The 24583-nt window shown below is 50.4% G+C and overlaps 1 protein-coding gene across 1 annotated transcript in view; it reads left to right on the top strand.

Moving 5' to 3' along the window:
• Positions 1-24583, top strand: part of LOC104557678 (protein AHNAK2) — a 28109-nt gene extending 3526 nt beyond the window's left edge. Inside the window, exon 4 of the mRNA XM_061998033.1 lies at positions 94-24583. Within this exon, the coding sequence (XP_061854017.1) occupies positions 94-23610 (23517 nt within the window). The 3' untranslated portion in view covers positions 23611-24583. The remainder of the gene's footprint in view (positions 1-93) is intronic.

Raw genomic sequence — 24583 nt, forward strand, 5'->3', positions numbered from 1 at the left:
GTTCTTTAGTATGTATCTTCTTTTGTGTATATCTACATCTAGATTACTTTTAATCTTCTACTACTTGTAATCTTTGAGTACTTGTTGTTTCAGGAAAAAGAACTCAGTGAGAGCATTCCTGAAGAAATACTGCAGGTTTCGGGAAAAGCCATTTCGGAAGATGACAAGGAAACATTAATTGTAAGCCAAAGGGTAGGAAGAAGCAAGAGACCTAAAAAAGACAGATTATCATGGCCAAAATTCCAATCAATTAAAACCAAAAAGATACTGGGGCACAGAAGGTCTCATAGTACATCAGATGCATATGAGCCTGCTATACAGGATATATCCCCTACGAGCACAGACACAGAGTCTCAATTTCAACAAGAAGTCCACATCAAAGGAAAAAAAGGAAGCCAAAAGAAACTGAAGTTCCCTAGCATTGGATTCAAAATGCACAGATCCAAACCAGAACCTCAAGACAAGCAGAAAAAAGACATAAAAACTACACTGTTGCCTGAAAGAGAAAAGATACTTAAGGAAGATAACAGCCTGGAAAATCCTGAGATCCTAACTGTTGAATATACCACATCCCCTGCTTATGAAATTAAAACTTCATCAAAAGATCTAAAAGACATGAAAAATGGCATTCCATCTCACGCAAAAAAATGCCCTGAAGTTGAAATAAGCATTAAAAAAGAAAAAGACAAGGAATCAACATCAATACTTACTACAACTGAAGTACCAGCTATAGAAACACAGGTATCAAAGCCCAGTTTAGAAACAAGTGACCTGAAAGAAAGTCCAAGTAAACAAACGCCACAACCCTCATCAAAATCACGAAAAAAGAAACAAAAGGGAACAGCAGGTAAAACAGAAGGAGGAAGAGGAATTAACGTAGACGTGACGGGTCACGCAGCAGAAGGATCTATACAGGTAAAAGGTCTTGAAATCGGCACTGCTAAAGCAGAATTACACACAGCAGAAACAGGAGAAAAACAAGCAGAAGACACACAAATACTAAAAATTCAGAAGACAAAATTTGGGATTTCAACGCCCAAAAGAAAAGACTCAGAGACTGAAAAGGCCAAACCAGAAAGTGATGTTCCACTTTCAGCACCAGAAAAAACAGCTGATAAGAGTTCAGAGGATGGTGGGAATTTGGATGTGAAACCTCACATGCCTGAGGCAGAGTCAGAAGTGTCTACTCGGAAAATACAAATGCCATCATTCAAGATGGCAATGCCACTTAAAATTGACACAAAAATACCAAGAGAAGAAAGCACAGCTGGATCACTAGATATTGCAAAAAAGGAACAAATAGAAGAAGATAACACACTGGAGAGTGAGAAAACCTTGAAAATGGACATTGGCATGAAGACAGGAGAAAAGGATATAGAGGGAAAAGAAAACAAATTCAGACTTCCAAAATTGAAATTACCAACATTTACCTGGGCAACTACAAAGGATGAGACCAGTGAATGTGACCTAAGCGACAGAAAAGGAAAACTGTCATCCATAGAAACAAGTGCAAAACCAGAGATGATTATATCAGCAGAAGTCACAAAAGGTCAAAGTGCTGAAAATGAAATTGAGATTGTAAAGGCAAAAGCACAAGATAACCTTGTAACAGACAAGACGGAAGACAAATTGCAAAGTGTAAAAACTGGAATATCAAAAACATCATCGGCAAAGGAAAACGTAGAAGACACAAAAGAAGAATTAATTATAACCAAACCTGATATTAAAATAATCAAAACTGATTTCACTATATCATCAGAAAAAAGAGATACATGTGAAATAGTAAAAGAAGACATCAAAGCTCCCAAGGTGGACATCAGCCTCCCCTCCGCTGACATCACCCTTCCAAAGGCCAACATCGATCTGCAGGCACCTGAGGTGAGCCTCAGCCTGGAAGGGGAGGCCAAAGCCACAGAGAAGGACACTGCCAAGACCAAGGACGGCAAGTTCAAGATGCCCAAGTTCGGCATGCCTTCCTTTGGCTGGTCCAGCAGCCGAGACGCCAAGGCAGCTGTGGCCACTGATGTGGATGTCAGCCTGAAGGAGCCCCAGGTGATGCTGCCCTCAGGAACCACTGAGATCGATGTCACGCTGCCCAGGGCCGAGATCCAAGCACCTAACATAGAGGTGACCGTTGAGGCAGCTGCCACAGGAGACAGCGAGAAAGGTCGATTCAAGATGCCTGACATCAAGATGCCCAGTGTCAAGCTGCCCAAAGTCAAAGCTCCCCACACACAGGTCAGCCTGCCAAAGGCGCAGGGGTCTCTGCCTAAAGCTGAAATCCCAGAGGGTGAACTCACACTGCAGGGCCCCGATGCCGAAGGCAGCCTGGAGGTGGCTCTCGGCAGAGTGGATGGTGGTGACATGAAAATACACATGCCAACAGTGCAGGTGCCCAGCGTGGGCTTCTCCAAGCCCACTGTTAAACCTCCTAAACTAAACACAGACGTCAGCTTGCAGAAAGTCGATACCAGCCTCCCAGATACAGAGCTCAAGGCCAGCGATATCAGCATCACAGCCCCTGACATCAAGCTACCCTCTGTTGAAGGCTCCCTGGAGTTCCAGGCACCCGACATAGACCTCAAAGTGCCCTCCGCTGATGTCTCACTGGATGGAGCCAAGCTGGAAGCTGCCGGCCACAAAGGGAAGTTGAAAATGCCCAAGTTTGGAAAGTCCAAATTCGGAGTGTCACCCGCCAAGGTGGAAGGGCTCAAGGACGAGGTCACCCTGCCCTCTGCAGAGATCGAGCTGCCTTCAACCACTGTGATGGCCACAGGGGAGGGCCCCACACTGGACATCAAAGCTGAGGTTACTAGTGCCAAAACCGAAGGGGCTGACTGGAAACTGGAGAAGCCGTCCCTCAAAATGCCCCAGGCTGACACCAAAGCTCCCAAAGTGGACATCAGCCTCCCCTGCATCGACGTCACCCTCCCACAGGCCAGCGTTGATCTACAAGCACCTGAGGTGAGCCTCAGCCTCGAAGGGGAAGCTAAAGCCACAGAGAAAGAGGCTGCCAGGACCAAGGACAGCAAGTTCAAGATGCCCAAGTTCGGCATGCCTTCCTTTGGCTGGTCCAGCAGCCGAGAGGCCAAGGCAGCCGTGGCTGCAGATGTGGACGTCAGCCTGAAGGAGCCCCAGGTGACAGTGCCCTCAGGAACTGTTGAGGTTGATGTTGCCCTGCCCAGGGCCGAGATCCAAGCACCCGGGGTGGATGTGAGCGTTGAGCAGTCTGCCTCAGGAGACAGCGAGAAAGGTCGATTCACGATGCCCGGTGTCAAGCTGCCCAAAATCAAAGCTCCCCATGTACAGGTCAGCCTGCCGAAGGCTGAGGGATCTCTGCCCAAAGCCCAGGCCGAAGTCTCAGAGGGTGAACTCACACTGCAGGGCCCCGATGCCGAAGGCAGCCTGGAGGTGACTGCTGGCAAAGTGGATGGCGGTGGTATGAAAATACACATGCCAAAAGTAAAGGTGCCTAGTGTGGGCTTCTCCAAGCCAACCACCAAACTAGATGCAGATGTCAGTCTGCAGAAATTCGATGCCAGCCTGCCAGAGGTAGAGCTCAAGACAGGTGAGGTCACCATCACAGCCCCTGACATCAAGCTGCCCTCTGTTGAAGGCTCCCTCGAGCTCCAGACACCTGACATAGACCTCAAAGTGCCCTCAGCTGAAGTTTCACTGGATGGGGCCGAGCTGGAAGCCACTGGCCTGAAAGGGAAGTTGAAAATGCCCAAGTTTAGCAAACCCAAATTCACAGTGTCACCCGACAAGGTGGAAGGGCTTGAGGGCAAAGTCAGCCTGCCCTCTGCAGAGATTGAGCTGCCCTCAGCCTCTGTAACAGCCGCAGGGGAAGGCCCTGGTCCTAAAAGAGAAGGGGCTGACTGGACACCGTCCCTCAAAATGCCCCAAGCTGACATCAAAGCAACCAAGGTGGACATCAGCCTCCCCTCCATTGACATCACCCTTCCAAAGGCCGGCATTGACCTGCAAGCACCCGACACAAGCCTCAGCCTTGAAGGGGAAGCCAAAGATACAGAAAAGGGTGCCAAGACCAAAGATGGCAAGTTCAAGATGCCCAAGTTCGGCATGCCTTCCTTTGGCTGGTCCAGCAGCCGAGAGACCAAGGCAGCCGTGGCTGCCGATGTGGATGCCAGACTAAAGGATCCCCAAGTGACAGTGCCCTCAGGAACTGTTGAGGTCGATGTTACCCTGCCCAGGGCTGAGATCCAAGCGCCCGGCATGGAGGTGACTGCTGGGGCGGCTGCCACAGGAGATGGTGAGAATGATCGATTCAAGATGCCCGACATCAAGATGCCCAGTGTCAAGCTGCCCAAAGTCAAAGCTCCCCATATACAGGTCAGCCTGCCAAAGGCAGAGCGATCTCTGCCCAAAGCCCAGGCCAAAGTCAGGGAGGGTGAACTCAACTTGCAAGGCCCCGATGCCGAATGTAGCCTGGAGGTATCTGCTGGCAAAGTGGATGGTGATGGTGTGAAAATACAAATGCCAAAAGTTCAGGTGCCCAGCGTGGATTTCTCCAAGCCCACTGCCAAAGCTCCTAAACTAGATGCAGATGTCAGTCTGCAGAAAGTCGAAGCCAGCCTCTCAGATGCAGAGCTCAAGACAGGTGAGGTCAGCATCACAGCCCCTGACATCAAGCTGCCCTCTGTTGAAGGATCCCTGGAGATCCGGGCACCCGACATAGACCTCAAAGTACCCTCAGCTGAAGTCTCGCTAGATGAGGCCAAGATGGAAGCTGCTGGCCTTAAAGAAAAGTTGAAGATGCCAAAGTTTAGCAAACCCAAATTCGGAGTGTCACCCACCAAGGTGGAGGGTCTCGAGGGTGAGGTCAGTCTGCCCTCCACAGACATTGAGGTGTCCCCAGCCTCTGTGACAGCCGCAGGGGAGGTCCCTGCACTGGGCATCAAAGCTGAAGTCCCGGGTGCTAAAAGTCAAGGGGCTGGCTGGAAACTGGAGAAGCCGTCCCTCAAAATGCCCCAAGTTGACATCAAAGCTCCCAAGGTGGACATCAGCCTCCCCTCCGTTGACATCACCCTTCCAAAGGCCAGTGTCGATCTGCAGGCACCTGAGGCGAGCCTCAGCCTTGAAGGGGAACACAAAGCCACAGAGAAAGAGGCTGCCAAGACCAAGGACGGTAAGTTCAAGATGCCCAAGTTCGGCATGCCTTCCTTTGGCTGGTCCAGCAGCCGAGAGGCCAAGGCAGCCGTGGCTGCCGATGTGGACGTCAGCCTGAAGGAGCCCCAGGTGACAGTGCCCTCAGGAACTGTTGAGGTTCCAAGAACCGAGATCCAAGCACCCGGCATGGAGGTGAGTGTTGAGGAGTCTGCCTCAGGAGACAGCGAGAAAGGTCGATTCATGATGCCCAGTGTCAAGTTGCCCAAAATCAAAGCTCCCCACATACAGGTCAACCTACCGAAGGCAGAGCGATCTCTGCCCAAAGCCCAGGCCAAAATCAGGGAAGGTGAGCTCACCCTGCAGGGCCCCGATGCCGAAGGCAGCCTGGAGGTATCTGCCGGCAAAGTGGATGGTGATGGTGTGAAAATACAAATGCCAAAAGTTCAGGTGCCCAGCGTGGGCTTCTCCAAGCACACTGCCAAACCTCCTAAACTAAATGCAGATGTCAGTCTGCAGAAAGTCGAAGCCAGCCTCTCAGATGCAGAGCTCAAGACAGGTGAGGTCAGCATCACAGCCCCTGACATCAAGCTGCCCTCTGTTGAAAGCTCCCTGGAGATCCAGGCACCCGACATACATGGGACTGAGCTGGAAGCCACCGGCCTCAAAGGGAAGTTGAAGATGCCCAAATTTGACAAGCCCAAATTGGGAGTGTCACCCACCAAGGTGGAAGGGCTCGAGGGTGAGGTCAGCCTGCCCTCTGCAGGGATTGAACTGCCCTCAGGTGCTGTGACAGCCACAGGAGAGGGCCAAGCACTGAACATCAAAGTCGAGATCCCTGGTAATGAAGTTGAAGAGGCCAGCTGGAAGTTAAAGAAGCCATCCCTCAAAATACCCAAAACTGATATCAAAGCTCCCAAGGTGGACATCAGCCTCCCCTCCGTTGACATCACCCTTCCTCAAGCCGCCGTGGATCTGCAGGCACCTAAGCTGAGCCTCAGCCTCGAAGGGGAAGACAAAACCACTGAGAAAGAGGCTGCCAAGACCAAGGACGGCAAGTTCAAGATGCCCAAGTTCGGCATGCCTTCCTTTGGCTGGTCCAGCAGCCAAGAGGCCAAGGAGGCCGTGGCTGCCGATGTGGATGCCAGACTGAAGGAGCCCCAGGTGACAATGCCCTCAGAAACTATAGAGGTCAATGTCACGCTGCCCCGGACTGACATCAAAGTGCCTGGTGTGGAGATGACCGCTGAGGCGGCTGTCACAGGAGACAGTGAGAAAGATCGATTGAAGATGCCCGATGTCAAGATGCCCAGTGTCAAGCTGCCCAAAGCTCCTCACTTGCAGGTCAGTGTGCCGACAGCAGACATCTCAGTGCCCAAAATCCAGGCCAAAGTTCCAGAAAGTGAACTTGTCCTACAAGGTCCAGATGCTGAAAGCAGCCTGGAGGTGGCTACTGGCAAACTGGATGGTGGTGGCATGAAAATACACATGCCAAAAGTAAAGATGCCTAGTGTAAGCTTCTCCAAGCCAACCACCAAAATAGATGCAAACGTCAGTCTGCAGAAAGTAGATGCCAGCCTCCCAGAGGTAGAGGTCAAGACAGGTGACATCAGCACTACAGCCCCTGACATCAAGCTACCCTCTGTTGAAGGCTCCCTGGAGCTTCAGGCACCTCACATAGACCTCAAAATGCCCTCAGCCAAACTCTCGCTAGATGGGACGGAGCTGGAAGATGCCAGTCTCAAAGGGAAGTTGAAGATGCCCAAGTTTAGCAAACCCAAATTCGGAGTGTCATCCACTAATGTGGAAGGGATCGAGGGTGAGGTCAGTCTGCCCTCCACAGACGTTGAGGTGGCCTCAGCCTCTGGTACAGCCGCAGGGGATGACCCCGCGTTGGGCATCAAATCTGAAGTCCTGGGTGGTAAAACCGAAGGGGCTGGCTGGAAACTGGAGAAGCCGTCCCTCAAAATGCCCCAGGCTGACATCAAAGCTCCCAAGGTGGACATCAGCCTCCCCTCCATAGACATCACCCTTCCAAAGGCCAGTGTCGATCTCCAGGCACCTGAGGCGAGCCTGAGCCTTGAAGGGGAACACAAAGCCACAGAGGAAGAGGCTGCCAAGACCAAGGACGGCAAGTTCAAGATGCCCAAGTTCGGCATGCCTTCCTTTGGCTGGTCCAGCAGCCGAGAGGCCAAGGCAACCGTGGCTGCAGATGTGGACGTCAGCCTGAAGGAGCCCCAGGTGACAGTGCCCTCAGGAACTGTTGAGGTTGATGTCACCCTGCCCAGGGCCGAGATCCAAGCACCCGGCGTGGAGGTGAGTGTTGAGGAGTCTGCCCCAGGAGACAGCGAGAAAGGTCGATTCATGATGCCCAGTGTCAAGTTGCCCAAAATTAAAGCTCCCCACATACAGGTCAGCCTACCGAAGGCAGAGCGATCTCTGCCCAAAGCCCAGGCCAAAATCAGGGAAGGTGAGCTCACCCTGCAGGGCCCCGATGCCGAAGGCAGCCTGGAGGTATCTGCCGGCAAAGTGGATGGTGATGGTGTGAAAATACAAATGCCAAAAGTTCAGGTGCCCAGCGTGGGCTTCTCCAAGCACACTGCCAAAGCTCCTAAACTAAATGCAGATGTCAGTCTGCAGAAAGTCGAAGCCAGCCTCTCAGATGCAGAGCTCAAGACAGGTGAGGTCAGCATCACAGCCCCTGACATCAAGCTGCCCTCTTTTGAAAGCTCCCTGGAGCTCCAGGCACCTGATGTAGACCTCAAAGTACCCTCCACCGAACTCCTGCTAGATGGGACCGAGCTGGAAGCCACCGGCCTCAAAGGGAAGTTGAAGATGCCCAAATTTGACAAGCCCAAATTCGGAGTGTCACCTGCCAAGGTGGAAGGGCTCGAGGGTGAGGTCAGCCTGCCCTCTGCAGGGATTGAACTACCCTCAGGCACTGTGACAGCCACAGGAGAGGACCAAGCGCTGAACATCAAAGCTGAGATCCCTGGTAATGAAACTGAAGAGGCCAGCTGGAAACTGGAGAAGCCATCCCTCAGAATGCCCCAGGCTGACATCAAAGCTCCCAAGGTGGACATCAGCCTCCCCTCCGTTGACATCACCCTTCCAAAGGCAAGTGTTGATCTGCAGGCACCCAAGATGAGCCTCAGTCTTGAAGGGGAAGCCAAAGCCACAGACAGAGATGCCGCCAAGACCAAGGACAGCAAGTTCAAGATGCCCAAGTTCAGCATGCCTTCCTTTGGCTGGTCCAGCAGCCGAGAGGCCAAGGCTGACAATGTGGACATCAGCCTGAAGGAGCCTCCAGTGACAATGCCCCCAGGAACTGTTGAGGTCGATGTCAGGCTGCCTGAGGCTGGCATCCAAGTGCCTGGTGTGGAGGTGACCGCTGAGGAGGCTGCTGCAGGAGACAGTGAGAAAGCTCGATTCAAGATGCCCGATGTCAAGATGCCCAGCGTCAAGCTGCCCAAAGCTCCTCACTTGCAGTTCAGTCTGCCGACAGCAGATGTCTCAGTGCCCAAAGTCCAGGCTGAAGTCCCACAGGGTGAACTCGTCGCGCAGAGTCAAGATGCGGAAGGCAACCTGGTGGTGGCAGGGGGCCAAGTGGATGGTGGTGGCATGAAAATACAAATGCCAAAAGTAAAGATGCCCAGTGTGGGCTTCTCCAAGCCAACCACCAGACTAGACACGGACATCAGTCTGCAGAAAGTCGATGCCAGCCTTCCAGAGGTAGAGCTCACAACAGGTGATGTCAGCATCACAGCTCCTAACATCACACTACCATCTGTTGAAGGCTCCCTCGAGCTCCAAGCATCTGAAATAGACCTCAAAGTGCCCTCTGCTGAGGACTCATTGGACGGGGCCAAGCTGGAAGGGGCCGGCCTGAAAGGGAAGTTGAAGATTCCCAAGTTTAGCAAACCCAAATTCGGAGTGTCACCCGCCAAGGTGGAAGGGCTCAAGGACGAGGTCAGCCTGCCCTCCACAGAGATTGAGCTGCCCTCAGCCTCTGTGACAGCCACAGGGGAGGGCCCCTCGCTGGACATCAAAGCTGAGGTTACGTGTGCTAAAACCGAAGGGGCTGGGTGGAAACAAGAGAAGCCATCCCTCAAAATGCCCCAAACTGACATTAAAGCTCCCAAGGTGGACATCAGCCTCCCCTCCGCTGACATCACCCTTCCAAAGGCCAGTGTCGATCTGCAGGCACCTGAGGCGAGCCTCAGCCTCGAAAGGGAAGCCAAAGCCACAGAGAAAGAGGCTGCCAAGACCAAGGATGGCAAGTTCAAGATGCCCAAGTTCGGCATGCCTTCCTTTGGCTGGTCCAGCAGCCGAGAGGCCAAGGCAGCCATGACTGCCGATGTGGATGTCAGCCTGAAGGAGCCCCAGGTGACAGTGCCCTCAGGTACCGTTGAGGTTGATGTCACACTGCCTGAGGCTGACATCCAAGCGTCAGGAATGGAGGTGACTGCTGAGGTGGCTGTCGCAGGAGAGAGTGAGAAAGTTCGATTGAAGATGCCCGATGTCAAGATGCCCAGTGTCAAGCTGCCCAAAGCTCCTCACTTGCAGGTCAGCCTGCCAACGGCAGATGTCTCAGTGCCCAAAGTCCCGGAGGATGAACTCGTCCTGCAGGGCCCAGATGCCGAAGACACCCTGGAGGTTGCTGCCGGCAAAGTGGATGGCGGTGGCATGAAAATACACATGCCAAAAGTGTCGGTGCCTGGCGTGGGCTTCTCCAAGCCAACCACCAAACTAGACGCAGACATCAGTCTGCAGAAAGTCGATGCCAGCCTCCCAGAGGTAGAGCTCACGACAGGTGATGTCAGTATCACCGCTCCCGACATCACACTACCATATGTTGAAGGCTCCCTGGAGCTCCAGGCACCTGATGTAGACCTCAAAGTGCCCTCTGCCAAAGGCTCACTGGACAGAGCCAAGCTTGAAGCTGCCGGTCTCAAAGGGAAGTTGAAGATGCCAAAGTTTAGCAAGCCTAAATTTGGGGTGTTACCTGCGAAGGTGGAAGGGCTCGAGGGCGAGGTCAGCCTGCCCTCTGCAGAGATTGAGCTGCCCTCAGACACGATGAAAGCCACAGTGGAGGGGCCCGCACTGGGCATTAAAGCCGAAGTCCCCGTTGCTAAAACCAAAGGGGCTGGCTCGAAACTGGAGAAGCCATCCCTCAAAATGCCCCAGGCTGACATCAAAGCTCCCAAGGTGGACATCAGCCTCCCCTCCGCTGACATCACCCTTCCAAAGGCCAGTGTCGATCTGCAGGCACCTGAGGCGAGCCTCAGCCTCGAAAGGGAAGCCAAAGCCACAGAGAAAGAGGCTGCCAAGACCAAGGATGGCAAGTTCAAGATGCCCAAGTTCGGCATGCCTTCCTTTGGCTGGTCCAGCAGCCGAGAGGCCAAGGCAGCCATGGCTGCCGATGTGGACATCAGCCTGAAGGAGCCCCAGGTGACAGTGCCCTCAGGAACCGTTGAGGTTGATGTCACACTGCCTGAGGCTGACATCCAAGCGTCAGGAATGGAGGTGACTGCTGAGGTGGCTGTCGCAGGAGAGAGTGAGAAAGTTCGATTGAAGATGCCCGATGTCAAGATGCCCAGTGTCAAGCTGCCCAAAGCTCCTCACTTGCAGGTCAGCCTGCCAACGGCAGATGTCTCAGTGCCCAAAGTCCCGGAGGATGAACTCGTCCTGCAGGGCCCAGATGCCGAAGACACCCTGGAGGTTGCTGCCGGCAAAGTGGATGGCGGTGGCATGAAAATACACATGCCAAAAGTGTCGGTGCCTGGCGTGGGCTTCTCCAAGCCAACCACCAAACTAGACGCAGACATCAGTCTGCAGAAAGTCGATGCCAGCCTCCCAGAGGTAGAGCTCACGACAGGTGATGTCAGTATCACCGCTCCCGACATCACACTACCATCTGTTGAAGGCTCCCTGGAGCTCCAGGCACCTGATGTAGACCTCAAAGTGCCCTCTGCCAAAGGCTCACTGGACAGAGCCAAGCTTGAAGCTGCCGGTCTCAAAGGGAAGTTGAAGATGCCAAAGTTTAGCAAGCCTAAATTTGGGGTGTTACCTGCGAAGGTGGAAGGGCTCGAGGGCGAGGTCAGCCTGCCCTCTGCAGAGATTGAGCTGCCCTCAGACACGATGAAAGCCACAGTGGAGGGGCCCGCACTTGGCATTAAAGCCAAAGTCCCCGTTGCTAAAACCAAAGAGGCTGGCTCGAAACTGGAGAAGCCATCCCTCAAAATGCCCCAGGCTGACATCAAAGCTCCCAAGGTGGACATCAGCCTCCCCTCCGTTGATGTCACCCTTCCAAAGGCCAGCATTGACCTGCAAGCACCCGATGTGAGCCTCAGCCTCGAAGGGGAGGGCAAAGCCACAGAGAAGGACGTCACCAAGACCAAAGACGGCAAGTTCAAGATACCCAAGTTGGGAATGCCTTCCTTTGGCTGGTCCAGCAGTAGACACCCCAAGGCAGCCACAACCACTGATGTGGATGTCAGCCTGAAGGAGCCCCAGGTGACGATGCCCTCAGGAACTGTTGAGGCCGAAGGAGCGCTGCCTGGGGCCAAGATCCAAGCCCCTGGCGTGGAGGTGACTGCTGGGACAGCTGTCAAAGGTGACAGCGAGAAAGGTCAATTCATGATGCCTGACATCAAGATGCCCAGTGTCAAGCTGCCCAAAGTCAAAGCTCCCCACACAGAGATCAGACTGCCGAAAGCACAGGATTCTCTGCCTAAAGCTGAAGTCGCGGAAGCTAAACTCACCCTGCAGGGCCCAGATTCTGAAGGTAGCCTGGAGATAGCTACTGGCAAAGTGGATGGCAGAGACCTGAAAATACACATGCCAAAAGTAAAGGTGCCCAGCGTGGGCTTCTCCAAGCCCACTGCCAAACCTCCTAAACTAGACACAGACGTCAGTCTGCAGAAAGCCGATGCCAGCCTCCCAGATGCAGAGCTCAAGGCCAGCGACACCAGCATCACAGCCCCTGACATCAAGCTACCATCTGTTGAAGGCTCCCTCGAGCTCCAGGCACCTGATGTAGACCTCAAAGTGCCCTCCGCCGATGTCTCACTGGACGAAGCCAAGCTGGAAGCTGCCGGCCTGAAAGGCAAGTTGAAAATGCCCAAGTTTGGAAAGCCCAAGTTCAGTGTGTCACACACTAAGGTTGAAGGGTTCAAGGATGAGGACACCGTGCCCTCTGCAGAGATTGAACTGCCCTCAACCACTGTGATGGCCACAGGGGAGGGTCCCACGCTGGACATCAAAGCTGATGTTACGAGTGCCAAAACCGAAGGGGTCGTCTTGAAGCTGGAGAAACCATCCCTCACAATTCCAAAAGCTGACATCAAAGCTCCCAAGGTGGACATCAGCATTCCCTCCATTGATGCTACCCTTCCAAAGGCCAGCGTCGACCAGCAGGCACCTAAGGTGAGCCTCAGCCTCGAATGGGAAGCCAAAACCACTGAGAAAGAGGCTGCCAAGACCAAGGACAGCAAATTCAAGATGCCCAGGTTCGGCATGCCTTCCTTTGGCTGGTCCAGCAGCCGAGAGGCCAAGGCAGCCGTCGCCGCCGATGTGGATGCCAGCCTGAAGGAGCCTCAGACGACAGTGCCCTCAGGAACTGTTGATGTTGATGTCGTGCTGCCCCCAGCTGAGATCCAAGCACCCAGTACGGAGGTGACCGTTGAGGCGTATGCCTCAGGAGATGGTGAGAAAGATCGATTCAAGATGCCTGAAATCAACATACCCAGCGTCAAGCTGCCCAAAATCAAAGGTCCCCAAGTGCAGGTCAGCCTGAAGACAGCAGAAGTTTCGGTGGCCAAAGTCCAGGCTAAAGTCCCAGAGGGTGAACTCGCACTGCAGGGCCCAGATGCCGAAGGCAGCCTGGAGGTGACTGCTGGCAAAGTGGATGGCGGTGGTATGAAAATACACATGCCAAAAGTAAAGGTGCCCAGTGTGGGCTTCTCCAAGACAACCACCAAACTAGAGGCAGATGTCAGCCTGCAGAAAGTGGATGCCAGCCTCCCAGATGCAGAGCTCAAGGGCAGCGACACCAGCATCAGAGCCCCTGACATCGAGCTGCCCTCTGTTGAAGGCTCCCTGGAGCTGCAGGCACCCGACATAGACCTCAAAGTGCCCTCTGCCGAAGGCACACTAGACAGGGCCAAGCTGGAAGACACCAGTCTCAAAGGGAAGTTGAAGATGCCCAAGTTTGACAAGCCCAAATTCGGAGTGTCACCCGCTAAAGTGGAAGGGCTCGAGGGTGAGGTCAGCCTGCCCTCCGCAAAGATAGATCTGCCCCCAGCCACTCTGATGGCCTCAGGGGAGGGCCCCACACTGGACATCAAAGCTGAGGTTACTAGTACCAAAACCAAAGAGGCTGGCTGGAAACTGGAGAAGCCGTCCCTCAAAATGCCCCAGGCTGACATCAAAGCTCCCAAGGTGGACATCAGCCTCCCCTCCGTTGACATCACCCTTCCAAAGGCCAGCATTGACCTGCAAGCACCCGATGCGAGCCTCAGCATCGAAGGGGAAGCCAAAGCCACTGAGAAAGAGGCTGCCAAGACCAAGGACGGCAAGTTCAAGATGCCCAAGTTCGGCATGCCTTCCTTTGGCTGGTCCAGCAGCCGAGAGGCCAAGGCAGCTGTGACCACTGATGTGGATGTCAGCCTGAAGGAGCCTCAGGTGACAGTGCCCTCAGGAACTGTTGATGTTGATGTAACACTGCCCAGGGCTGATATCCAAGCGCCTGGAGTGAAGGTGACCATGGAGGAAAGGGCCGCAGGAGATGCCCTGGAAGGTCAATTCAAGATGCCTGATGTCAAGATGCCCAGCGACAAGCTGCCCAAAGCTCCTCACTTGCAGGTCAGCCTTTCCACGGCAGACATTTCCGTGCCCAGAGTAGAGGCCGAAGTCCCGGAGGATGAACTCGTCCTGCAGGACCCAGATACTGAAGACAACCTCGAGGTTGCTGCCAGCAAAGTGGATGGCGGTCGCATGAAAATACACATGCCAAAAGTAAAGATGCCCAGTGTGGGCTTCTCCAAACCAACCACCAAACTAGACGCAGACATCAGTCTGCAGAAAGTCGATGCCAGCCTCGCAGATGTAGAGGTCATGACAAGTGATGTCAGCATCACAACCCCTGACATCAAGCTGCCATCTGTTGAAGGCTCCCTCGAACTCCAGGCACCTGATGTAGACCTCAAAGTACCCTCTGCTGAAGGCTCACTGGACAGGGCCCAGCTGGAAGCCACCGGCCTGAAAGGGAACTTGAAAATGCCCAAGTTTAGCAAGCCCAAATTCGGAGTGTCACCCGCCAAGGTGGAAGGACTCAAGGACGAGGTCACCCTGCCCTCTGCAGAGATTGAGCTGCCCTCAGCCTCTGTGACAGCCACAGTGGAGGGCCCCACAATGGGCATCAAAACTGAGGTCCTGGGTGATAAAAGTCAAGGGGCTGGCTCGAAACTGGAGAAGCCCTCCCTCAAAATGCCCCAGGCTGACATCAAAGCTCCCAAGGTGGACATCAGCCTCCCCTCCATTGATGTCACCCTTCCAAAGGCCGGCATTGACCTGCAAGCACCCGAGGTGAGCCTCAGCCTTGAAGGGGAGGCCAAAGATACAGAGAAGGACGTTGCCAAGACCAAGGACGGCAAGTTCAAGATGCCCAAGTTCGGCATGCCTTCCTTTGGCTGGTCCAGCAGCCGAGAGGCCAAGGGAGCCGTGGCTGCAGATGTGGACATCAGCCTGAAGGAGCCCCAGGTGACAGTGCCCTCAGGAACTATTGAGTGCGAGGTCGTGCTGCCCAGGGCTGAGATCCAAGCACCGAGCATGGACGTGACCGTTGAGGTGTGTGACACAGGAGACAGCGAGAAAGGTCAATTCAAGATGCCTGACATCAAGATGCCCAGTGTCAAGCTACCCAAAGTCAAAGCTCCCCACACACAGATCAGCCTGCCAAAGGCGCAGGGGTCTCTGACTAAAGCTGAAATCCCAGAGGGTGAACTCACCCTGCAGGGCCCCGATGCCGAAGGCAGCCTGGAGGTTACTGCCGGCAAAGTGGATGGTGGTGACATGAAAATACACATGCCAACAGTGCAGGTGCCCAGCGTGGGCTTCTCCAAGCCCACTGCCACACCTCCTAAACTAGACACAGACGTCAGCCTGCAGAAAGCCGATGCCAGCCTCCCAGATACAGAGCTCAAGGCCAGCGATATCAGCATCACAGCCCCTGACATCAAGCTGCCATCTGTTGAAGGCTCCCTGGAGCTCCAGGCACCTGACATAGACCTCAAAGTTCCCTCTGCTGATGTCTCACTGGATGGGGCAAAACTGGAAGCCCCTGGGCTAAGAGGGAAGTTCAAAATGCCCAAGTTTGGAAAGCCCAAATTTGGAGTGTCACCCGCCAAGGTAGAAGGTCTCGAGAGTAACGTCAGCCTGCCCTCTGCAGAGACTGAGGTGCCCTCAGCGTCTCTGATGGCCACTGAGAAGACACCCGTATTGGGCATCAAAGCTGAGGTCCCAGGTGCTAAAATCGACGAGGCTATCTTGAAGCTGCAGAAGCCATCCCTCAAAGTGCCCAAAGCTGACAGCAAAGCTCCCAAGGTGGACATCAGCCTCCCTTCCGTTGATGTCACCAGCCCAAAGGTGAGCGTTGACCTGCAGGCACCTGAGGCGAGCCTCAGCCTCGAAGGGGAAGCCAAAGATACAGAGAAAGACATCGACAAGACCAAGGACGGCAAGTTCAAGATGCCCAAGTTTGGCATGCCTTCCTTTGGCTGGTCCAGCAGCCGAGACGCCAAGGCAGCTGTGGCCACTGATATGGGTGTCAGCCTGAAGGAGCCCCTGGTGACAGTACCCTCAGGAACTGTTGAGGTTGATGTCACCCTGCCCAGGGCTGAGGTCCAAGCACCGAGCATGGAGGTGACTGCTGGGGCGGCTGCCACGGGAGACAGCGAGAAAGGTCGATTCAAGATGCCTGACATCAAGATGCCCAGTGTCAAGCTGCCCAAAGTCAAAGCTTCTCACATGCAGGTCAGCCTGCCAAAGGAACAGGGGTCTCTGCCTAAAGCTGAAATCCCAGAGGGTGAACTCACACTGCAGGGCCCCGATGCCGAAGGCAGCCTGGAGGTGGCTCTCGGCAAAGTGGATGGTGGTGGCATGAAAATACACATGCCAACAGTGCAGGTGCCCAGCGTGGGCTTCTCCAAGCCCACTGTCAAACATCCTAAACTAGATGCAGACGTCAGCCTGCAGAAAGTGGATGCCAGCCTCCCAGATGCAGAGCTCAAGGCCAGCGATATCAGCATCACAGCCCCTGACATCAAGCTGCCATCTGTTGAAGGCTCCCTGGAACTCCAGGCATCCAAAATAGATCTTAAAGTGCCCTCTGCTGATGTCTCACTGGACGGGGCCAAGCTGGAAGGGGCCGGCCTGAAAGGGAAGTTGAAAATGCCCAAGCTTAGCAAACCCAAATTCGAAGTGTCACCTGCCAAGGTGGAAGGGCTCGAGGGTGAGGTCAGCCTGACCTCCTCAGAGATTGAGCTGCCCTCAGCCTCTGTGACAGCCACAGGGGAAGGCCCCACCCTGGGCATCAAAACTGAGGTTCCGTGTGCCAAAATCAAAGCTCCCAAGGTGGACATCAGCCTTCCCTCCATTGACATCACCCTTCCAAAGGCCAGCACCGATCTGCAGGAAACCGAGGTGAGCCTCAGCCTTGAAGGGGAAGCCAAAGCTACAGAGAAGGGTGCCAAGACCAAAGATGGCAAGTTCAAGATGCCCAAGTTCAGCATGCCTTCCTTTGGCTGGTCCAGCAGCCGAGAGGCCAAGGCAGCCGTGACTGCTGATGTGGACGTCAACCTGAAGGAGCCCCAGGTGACAGTGCCCTCAGGAACCATTGATGTCGATGTCAGCCTGCCCAGGGCTGAGATCCAAGCGCCTGGCATGGAGGTAACTGTTGAGGCAGCCACTGCAGGAGACGGTGAGAAAGGTCAATTCACGATGCCTGACGTCAAGATGCCCAGCATCAAGCTGCCCAAAGTCAAATCTCCCCACATGCAGGTTAGCCTGCCAAAGGGAGAACTTTCAGTCCCCAAAGCCCAGACCGATGTCCCGGAGGATGAACTCACCGTGCAGGGCTCCGATGCTGAAGGCAGCCTTAAGATGGCGGCAGGTAAAGTGGATGGCGGTGGCATGAAAATACACATGCCAAAAGTAAAGATGCCCAGCGTGGGCTTCTCCAAACCAACCACCAAACTAGACGCAGACGTCAGTCTGCAGAAAGTTGATACCAGCCTCCCAGAGGTGGAGCTCAAGACAGGTGATGTCAGTATCACAGCCCCTGACATCAAACTGCCATCTGTTGAAGGCTCCCTGGAGCTCCAGGCACCCGACATAGACCTCAAAGTGCCCCCTGCCGAAGGCTCACTGGACAGGGCCCAGCTGGAAGACACCAGTCTCAAAGGGAAGTTGAAGATGCCCAAGTTTGACAAGCCCAAATTCGGAGTGTCACTTGCCAAGGTGGAAGGGCTCGAGGGCGACGTCAGCCTGCCCTCTGCAGAGATGGAACTGCCCTCAGCCACCGTGACAGCCACAGGAGAGGACCCCACACTGGGCATGAAAGATGTGGTCCCAGATGCTAAAACTGAAGGGACTGGCTGGAAATTGGAGAAGCCATCCCTCAAAATGCCCCAGGCTGACATCAGTGCTCCCAAGGTGGACATCACCCTCCCCTCCGTTGACATCACCCTTCCAAAGGCCAGCGTCGATCTGCAGGCACCTGAGGCGAGCCTCAGACTCGAAGGGGAAGCCAAAGCCACAGAGAAAGAGGCTGCCAAGACCAAGGACGGCAAGTTCAAGATGCCCAAGTTCGGCATGCCTTCCTTTGGCTGGTCCAGCAGCCGAGAGGCCAAGGGAGCCATGACCACTGATGTGGATGTCAGCCTGAAGGAGCCCCAGGTGACAATGCCCTCAGGTACCGTTGAAGCTGATGTCACCCTGCCTGGGGCTGACATCCAAGAGTGCTCTTCTGAAGTTGTTATTGATTCATCCTTGAAGAAAGAGGTTGATTTGTCAAAACCTAAAAGTTCCTTTTTTAGGAAGCCTAAGGTTTCTCTTTCTAAAATTTCTAAGTCTCAGGCAAAGATTAAGTCTGGTGTTGACATGTCTGTGTCAGAAGCTCTTTGTTATTCTGCAACAGAGGAAACTTCTCCCGTTCCTTCAGATAGTGCCGAATCTAAAGATCTTTCTGACAATATTAGTGACAATGATTCTAGAAGTTCTAAATTCAGAATTCCTAGCTTGGGTTTCTCTAAAGTTGATATTGGTTCTTCTAAACTGGAACAAGAGTCCCCATTACCAAAAGGGGATATTGTTCTTACCAAATATCAAACAAACGTAGGCGAATCTGAGCACAAAATCCCATCTCTTGCTGATGAGAGTCTTTCAGTAACAGATTTCGAAATTTTAAATGAAGATGGTTCTTTGGAGCAAGCAAATCTTAAGCCAGGAGGGAAAACACCAGCTGGTGATACACCTGTGGGGGACACAGATATTACCGTCAAAATTCCTAAATTCCGAAAACCAAAATTTGGAATTTCTTGGTCTAAGGGAAAACCATCTGAAAGTGCAGTTGATTCCAGAGTGGAAGAGGAAGTTTCCAAGGGTAAAATAACATCTCATATTACTGGTACTGATAGAACAAGTCAGGTCTGTGATTCAGAATTAGGTGTAAAGATGCACAAGCCTTCAGCTGAAGCTGTTCTCGATGCACCAACCTTAAGTGTGAGTCTCTCATCAGTGGAAGTTACCAGGCCAAAATTAGAAGCTGAAATCCATGGACCAGGTTTAGAGTGCAAGGCAGAAAAGGAGGCAGTTTCAGGAGAGAAAGACACTGAGGAGAAAGAAAACAAATCTAAACCATCAAAATTCAAACTGCCTTCATTTATTTGGTCACCAAAGAAGGAAGCTATTGCTCCTTCTGAAGTTGAGGGACATCTGGAAGAGCCCACTTCGTCTAGTTTATCTGGAAACACAGATTCTGAATTAACAGTTCCTACTCCTGAGAATCAATACCTTAATTTGGAATTGGATACATCCATAGATCAAGATGGCGAAAAGGGCAGAAGCAAGAAGTCTCAATCCGTCATACCAAAGATCTCATTTCCCAAACTGAAGGATCAAAAAGATCTCGTCTCTCTGACCATAATGGAAACTGATAGTTGTGGTCCTAAACAAGAAAAAGAAGGTGTTTCAGCACAGAAAACTGAGAAAGGGAGCAGTGAAGTAGCAGGAATGGGTATAACAATGTCAAAGGTTACAGTTCCAACTTTGGAGTTTTCCAAGCCAGAAGTCAAAGCTCCCAAAACAGAGATGGATATTAGCATGCCTACAGCTGAGATCATACTTCCTACATGTGAAAAAGATGACTTGACATTAAAATCAGCTTCTGCTAATGCTAGCCTCACCACCTCATATGCTAAGATAGTAACCGAAGGCTCCCTTGAGGTTAAAAGTCCCGACAGAAGTGTAGAAATAACATCAAGTGAAATTGCTGTGGGTGATGTTGAAATAAAAATTGAAGGTCCTGGAGAGAAGACGAAGATGTCTAAATTCCAAGTGCCAAAGTTTGGAATTGCACATTCTAAAGGGAAAGGATCAGAAAAAGATATCAGTCAAACCAAATCAGAAATCAAGGTTCCCCAACTAAAAGCAATGGTAGAAATAGCTGACATTGCTGTTGAAGCACCAAATTTGGAGATGGAAGGAACAGAAATGCATAGTCCTAAAGTCAAAATGATCAAAGCTGACAATAAGGCATCAGAGGCTGACGTTTCTATTCCAAAAACAGACAGTGATAGTCAGGATTCAGATGCAGCGCTAAAAATCAAAGGGGAAATAAAGCAAGATGGAGATGGAGAAGAGAAAGAGGGACATTTCAAAATGCCAAAATTTAAACTTCCATCTTTCAGTTGGTCACCAAAGAAGGAAACAAGTGTTAAACCAGATTCTGAAGCGAATTTGGAGGATCATAAAGGTGCTGCAACGTCGAGTAAAATAGACACAGAAGTGAGAGGAACCGCAACAGATGATCACAGTGCTGGGCAAGGCCTCGATCTGGAAATATCCACAGGAAAAGTTGAACAAAAAAGTCCAAGTAAAAAGCCTCAGTTTGTCATGCCTAAAATCTCCCTCTCCAAGATCAAGATTCCCAAATCTCATTCATCAAAAGCTGAAGCAGATGCTACTCTTCCTAAAACAGAAAGAAAGTGTGATGATTCAATACAGATACCTGATATAGAAAGAAGTCATTCTGAAAGGACAGAAGAGGGGACACAAATAAGCATCAAACTGGCTGATGTTAAGATTCCCTCTCTGGAGTTTTCCAAAACAGAAACTGAGACCTCTCAAATGGAAATGGGAGTCAGCTCAGCAAAGACTGATGCTTCTCTGCCTCCCTCAGAGGGGAGCTTACCACAGGTAGTCCTAAAATCAACTTCTACCAATGAAGATACCATTCAAAAAACAAGCATTAAGGTGTCTGGAGGAGAAGCTTCAGTTGAACTGAGGAGCCCTGAAATAGTAACAGAAAAATCCTCAGTTGTGGATGGAAGGAAGACAAAATTGGAAGGTCCTGAAGGGAAGATTAAAATGCCCAAATTCCAGAAGCCAAAGTTTGGAATCTCCATAACTAAAGGGAAAGGCCCAGAGGCAGAGATCAGCTCTCCAAAAACTGAAGCTGAGCTAAAAATGACGAATGAAATTGCTAACATTGCTCTGGGAGTTCCAGCATCAGAACTTACATCCGATATGTCAGATCCTGGAGTAGACATTTGTAAGACACCCCAAGTTCTAACAGCTGGCACTGAAGCTGCAAAGGCAGAGATAAGCCCCCAGTCAATCTCTAAACCAATGGCAGAGGGAGCTACTGAGAGGGCTGAGGAGAAAGAAGTCATATTAAGAGAGGAACATGAAATAAAAGCTGGAGAAGTTCAGAATGAAGAACATCAGGGATGGTTTAAAATGCCAAAATTCAGAATACCTGCATTTGGCAGGACATCCTTAAAGGAAAAAAGAGGTAGCGCTGACATTGAAAGAAGTACGGAAAAAGCTGAGGCAGACGTTCCTTCTGCCAAAGTGCTAACTGAAACATTACCACATGCAGTCACTGAAACTGCCATTGGAGAAAAAGGGATTCCAAAATCAGGAGATTCTGTGAAGAGTTCTGATGTTAGCTTGTCAAAGATGGAAGGAGAGGTTTCATTGTCCACAGAAAGAACAGAGAGTAGAGCGAGTATTCCGAAAACTGAAACTTACGCAGATGTAGTTAAACGTGGCGCTGAAGGACAAAAATTGCATGCTTCAGAATTCACAGTGTCTTCAGCAGAATTGCCTGAATCACACCTAAGCACTTCAGAAATTGACAAAGACAACAGTTTAAAAAACAAGCTTCCTACTTGTACTCTGACTCTTCAAGACCATGATGTCAAATCACAGGATACAGAAGTTCCAAAGGTAGAAAGTTCCACCGAGTTAGAGACTTCAGGAGTAGGATGTAAACCGTCACCAGCTGAAATTGCTCTGGATGCAACACAGGAGAAAATAAATCTTGGTCTTCCAAAGGAAGAGATAGATATTCAAAATCAAGAAGGAGTAATTAAAAAAGGAAAGATAAAGAGTGAGATGGAAACTATAGGAAAAGACAGTGAAGGGAGTCAATTCAAAAGGCCTACATATGGGTGGTCCACAACAAAGGAATCAGAAGATGGTGCTTATGTTACAGCTAAGCTGGAAGATGTAAAGGTAGAAGTTCCAGAAGTGAAGATGGAAGTTAAAATTACTAGAGTAGATCCTGAAATGAATTTTCAAGTGAAAAATGTTGAGAAGGACATGTCTGCAAGGGTGGAAGTGCAAGTGGAAGGTAGAGCAGAAACAAGTAAAATTAAACCATACAAGTTTAAGATTCCAAAGTTGGGAGTGTTGCGTTCAGAAGTCAGTGGTTTTGAAGATGATATCCATTTGCCAATATCAGGAGCTGATTCAGTATCTAAAACTGAAACAGGCACATTAGAAATGCAGTTTCAAAAATCAGAAGGATCTATTGGCCTGAAAAGTCGAGCTCTAGAACATACGGAAGCGCCTGTCAGAGTAACAGTGGAAACAGTGGCCAAATCACAAGATGGCCCAGAAGTAGGTGTAAAAATTCCCAAACTGAAAATACCAAGATTCACTTTCCAATCTCTCCCGATTGAAGCTGATGTTTCAGTGTCAAAAGTGGTAACAGATCCAAAGGGATGTAGTACTGATGTTGAAGTAGTGCGACTGCAAGCAGACTCTGCTATCCCTGGAGAAACACCAATGGCTCTAGAGGGTGACATTCAAAGAGCAAAAAGCAAAATTCTAACCCTAACTGAACCTGCTGTTAAAACAGCACAGATGACTACCACTGCACAGTCCTCCCTTTCAAATGCAGGCCAAGACATTCATTGGTCATACGTAGAGGGCCAAGAGGTGAGTGAGAAAGTAGAACCTGAACATGTTGCTATTGAAAGGTGTGAGATTTACACTACAGAAATAGTGAAAGAATCAGAGATTCTCTCATCAGAAGTCAAAACTGCTACTTTGGGATTCTCACTGCTCAAGGCACAGTTGCCTGAATCACATAGCAACTTAGAAGTGCTAGTCCAGCAGCCATCTTCAACAGATGTATCAGTGAGCAAACCTAAATGTGCTGATGAAAGCTTTGAAGCAGCACCACAGACTGTCAGTGCTGAGGTTAAACTATCTGACAAACCACACTGTAAGACTGAAGAATCTAGTGGAGAAGTAAGTGTGCCAAAGTTAAAATCATATGCTGTTGAAGTAAAGCCTTCCAGTCTTCCTGATAAGTCACCAGAAGGAATAACGGTAAGTCCTTTCTCTAAAGATGAGGATGTGGCTGGAGCACTAGAACAAGAAGAAAAGGACATAACCAATGCAAAAGAAAAGAGTGACAGTAAAAGATCTCCTGGAAGATTCAAATTCTGGCTTCCAAGTGTTGGCTTTTCATCTTCTGGTGACGAAACAAGCACAGATTCAAAAACAGAAGTAAAGAAATCAGTTCCAGAGGATGTGAAACCTGCTGAAACATCAGATCATGATTCTTCTAAGCAAACTGAAAAAACTGGGTGGTTTAGACTTCCCAAGCTTGGTTTCACCTCTCCTTCCAAAAAGGCTAAGATAGTTGACAAAGAAGAGCTGGGTCATCAAGAGGGAAGAATCTCAGATGAAGATAGCCCATCAGACAAACCCGATGTGTTTTTTGATGCGCAAGAAAGCTTATCACCTAAAGAAACATCCGAGGGTGAAAAAGCTGAAACTGATGGGGCCTCATCTAATGTTCCAGTTTCTCGAACTATCGTGACATCTTCAGCAAGAACTGAGCTAATCTTGTTGGAGGAAGAAAAAGACAGTCAGTCTAATACTCCTGGTGATACAACCAAATGAAGGTTGTCTTTTCTCAGCTCTCAACGAAAGTACAGTAATCTCTGTGTACAGAAAAGAATGTTTCCTTAATTTTCTAGCAACTAAATATTAAACAACCCCCACAGCTGAAATGAGCTGAACACAATTTACCACATTTAAATGTTCAAGTACATGGATGTGCTAGACTGTGCACCAATAACAATATTGGTTTTTTCAAATCTACACCAAAGGTAACAATTACTATGAGTACAGAAGTGCACAAGCTTTAGCACAGTCTGAAAAGACACCATGGAAGTAAACCACTGGAAGGCTCAATGATACCAAACATGACTTGTTAAATAGGCTTCTCAAAAACATATTGATTAGGTTTAGATTATAGACTCTTTCCAGAATGGAGTATAAACTAGTACTATGAGAACTACACTTACCAGTTTAGATTTTGGACCTTTCTGACCTACTTTTGCTTTCTTATTAATTTTTTTTTTCTTTATTTCAGCTAAGGTAATATGTGTATGCCACAAAGATTTTACAATGCAAAATAAAACCAAAATACTAGTGTAGAGAGACTAAAGCTTTACCTCTTCCTCTCTTCTCTCTTCTTCTTTTATTAATTATTGTGGTGGGTCATATTTAGCCTTAAAAGAATTTTTAAGATGCCAAGAGAATGAATCCAAGACCAAAAACTATATCAGTAATTCACATTTTTAAGCTCCCAAAGTAAAACATGCTGACAAAAGAGTAATTCTTAAAATGTGGATAAGTAAATTGTAATGTATATATTTACTGGATAGCTAAATGCACAGGAAGATCTGCCACACTGGTGGAATTGCTGCAAAGATTTTATGGGAAAGGAGATGTATATAATTATTTGCTTCTTTGTTTATATTAATGCCTCTAAGTACACAATGAAAACCAGAGTGCAAACGTGACAGCCTTCACATGTATCATTAAAACACTGTATTCTTAATTAATAATAAACTCACCATATGGATAA

Source organism: Colius striatus, chromosome 6 (genome assembly GCF_028858725.1).
Source record: "Colius striatus isolate bColStr4 chromosome 6, bColStr4.1.hap1, whole genome shotgun sequence".
NCBI lineage: Eukaryota > Metazoa > Chordata > Aves > Coliiformes > Coliidae > Colius > Colius striatus.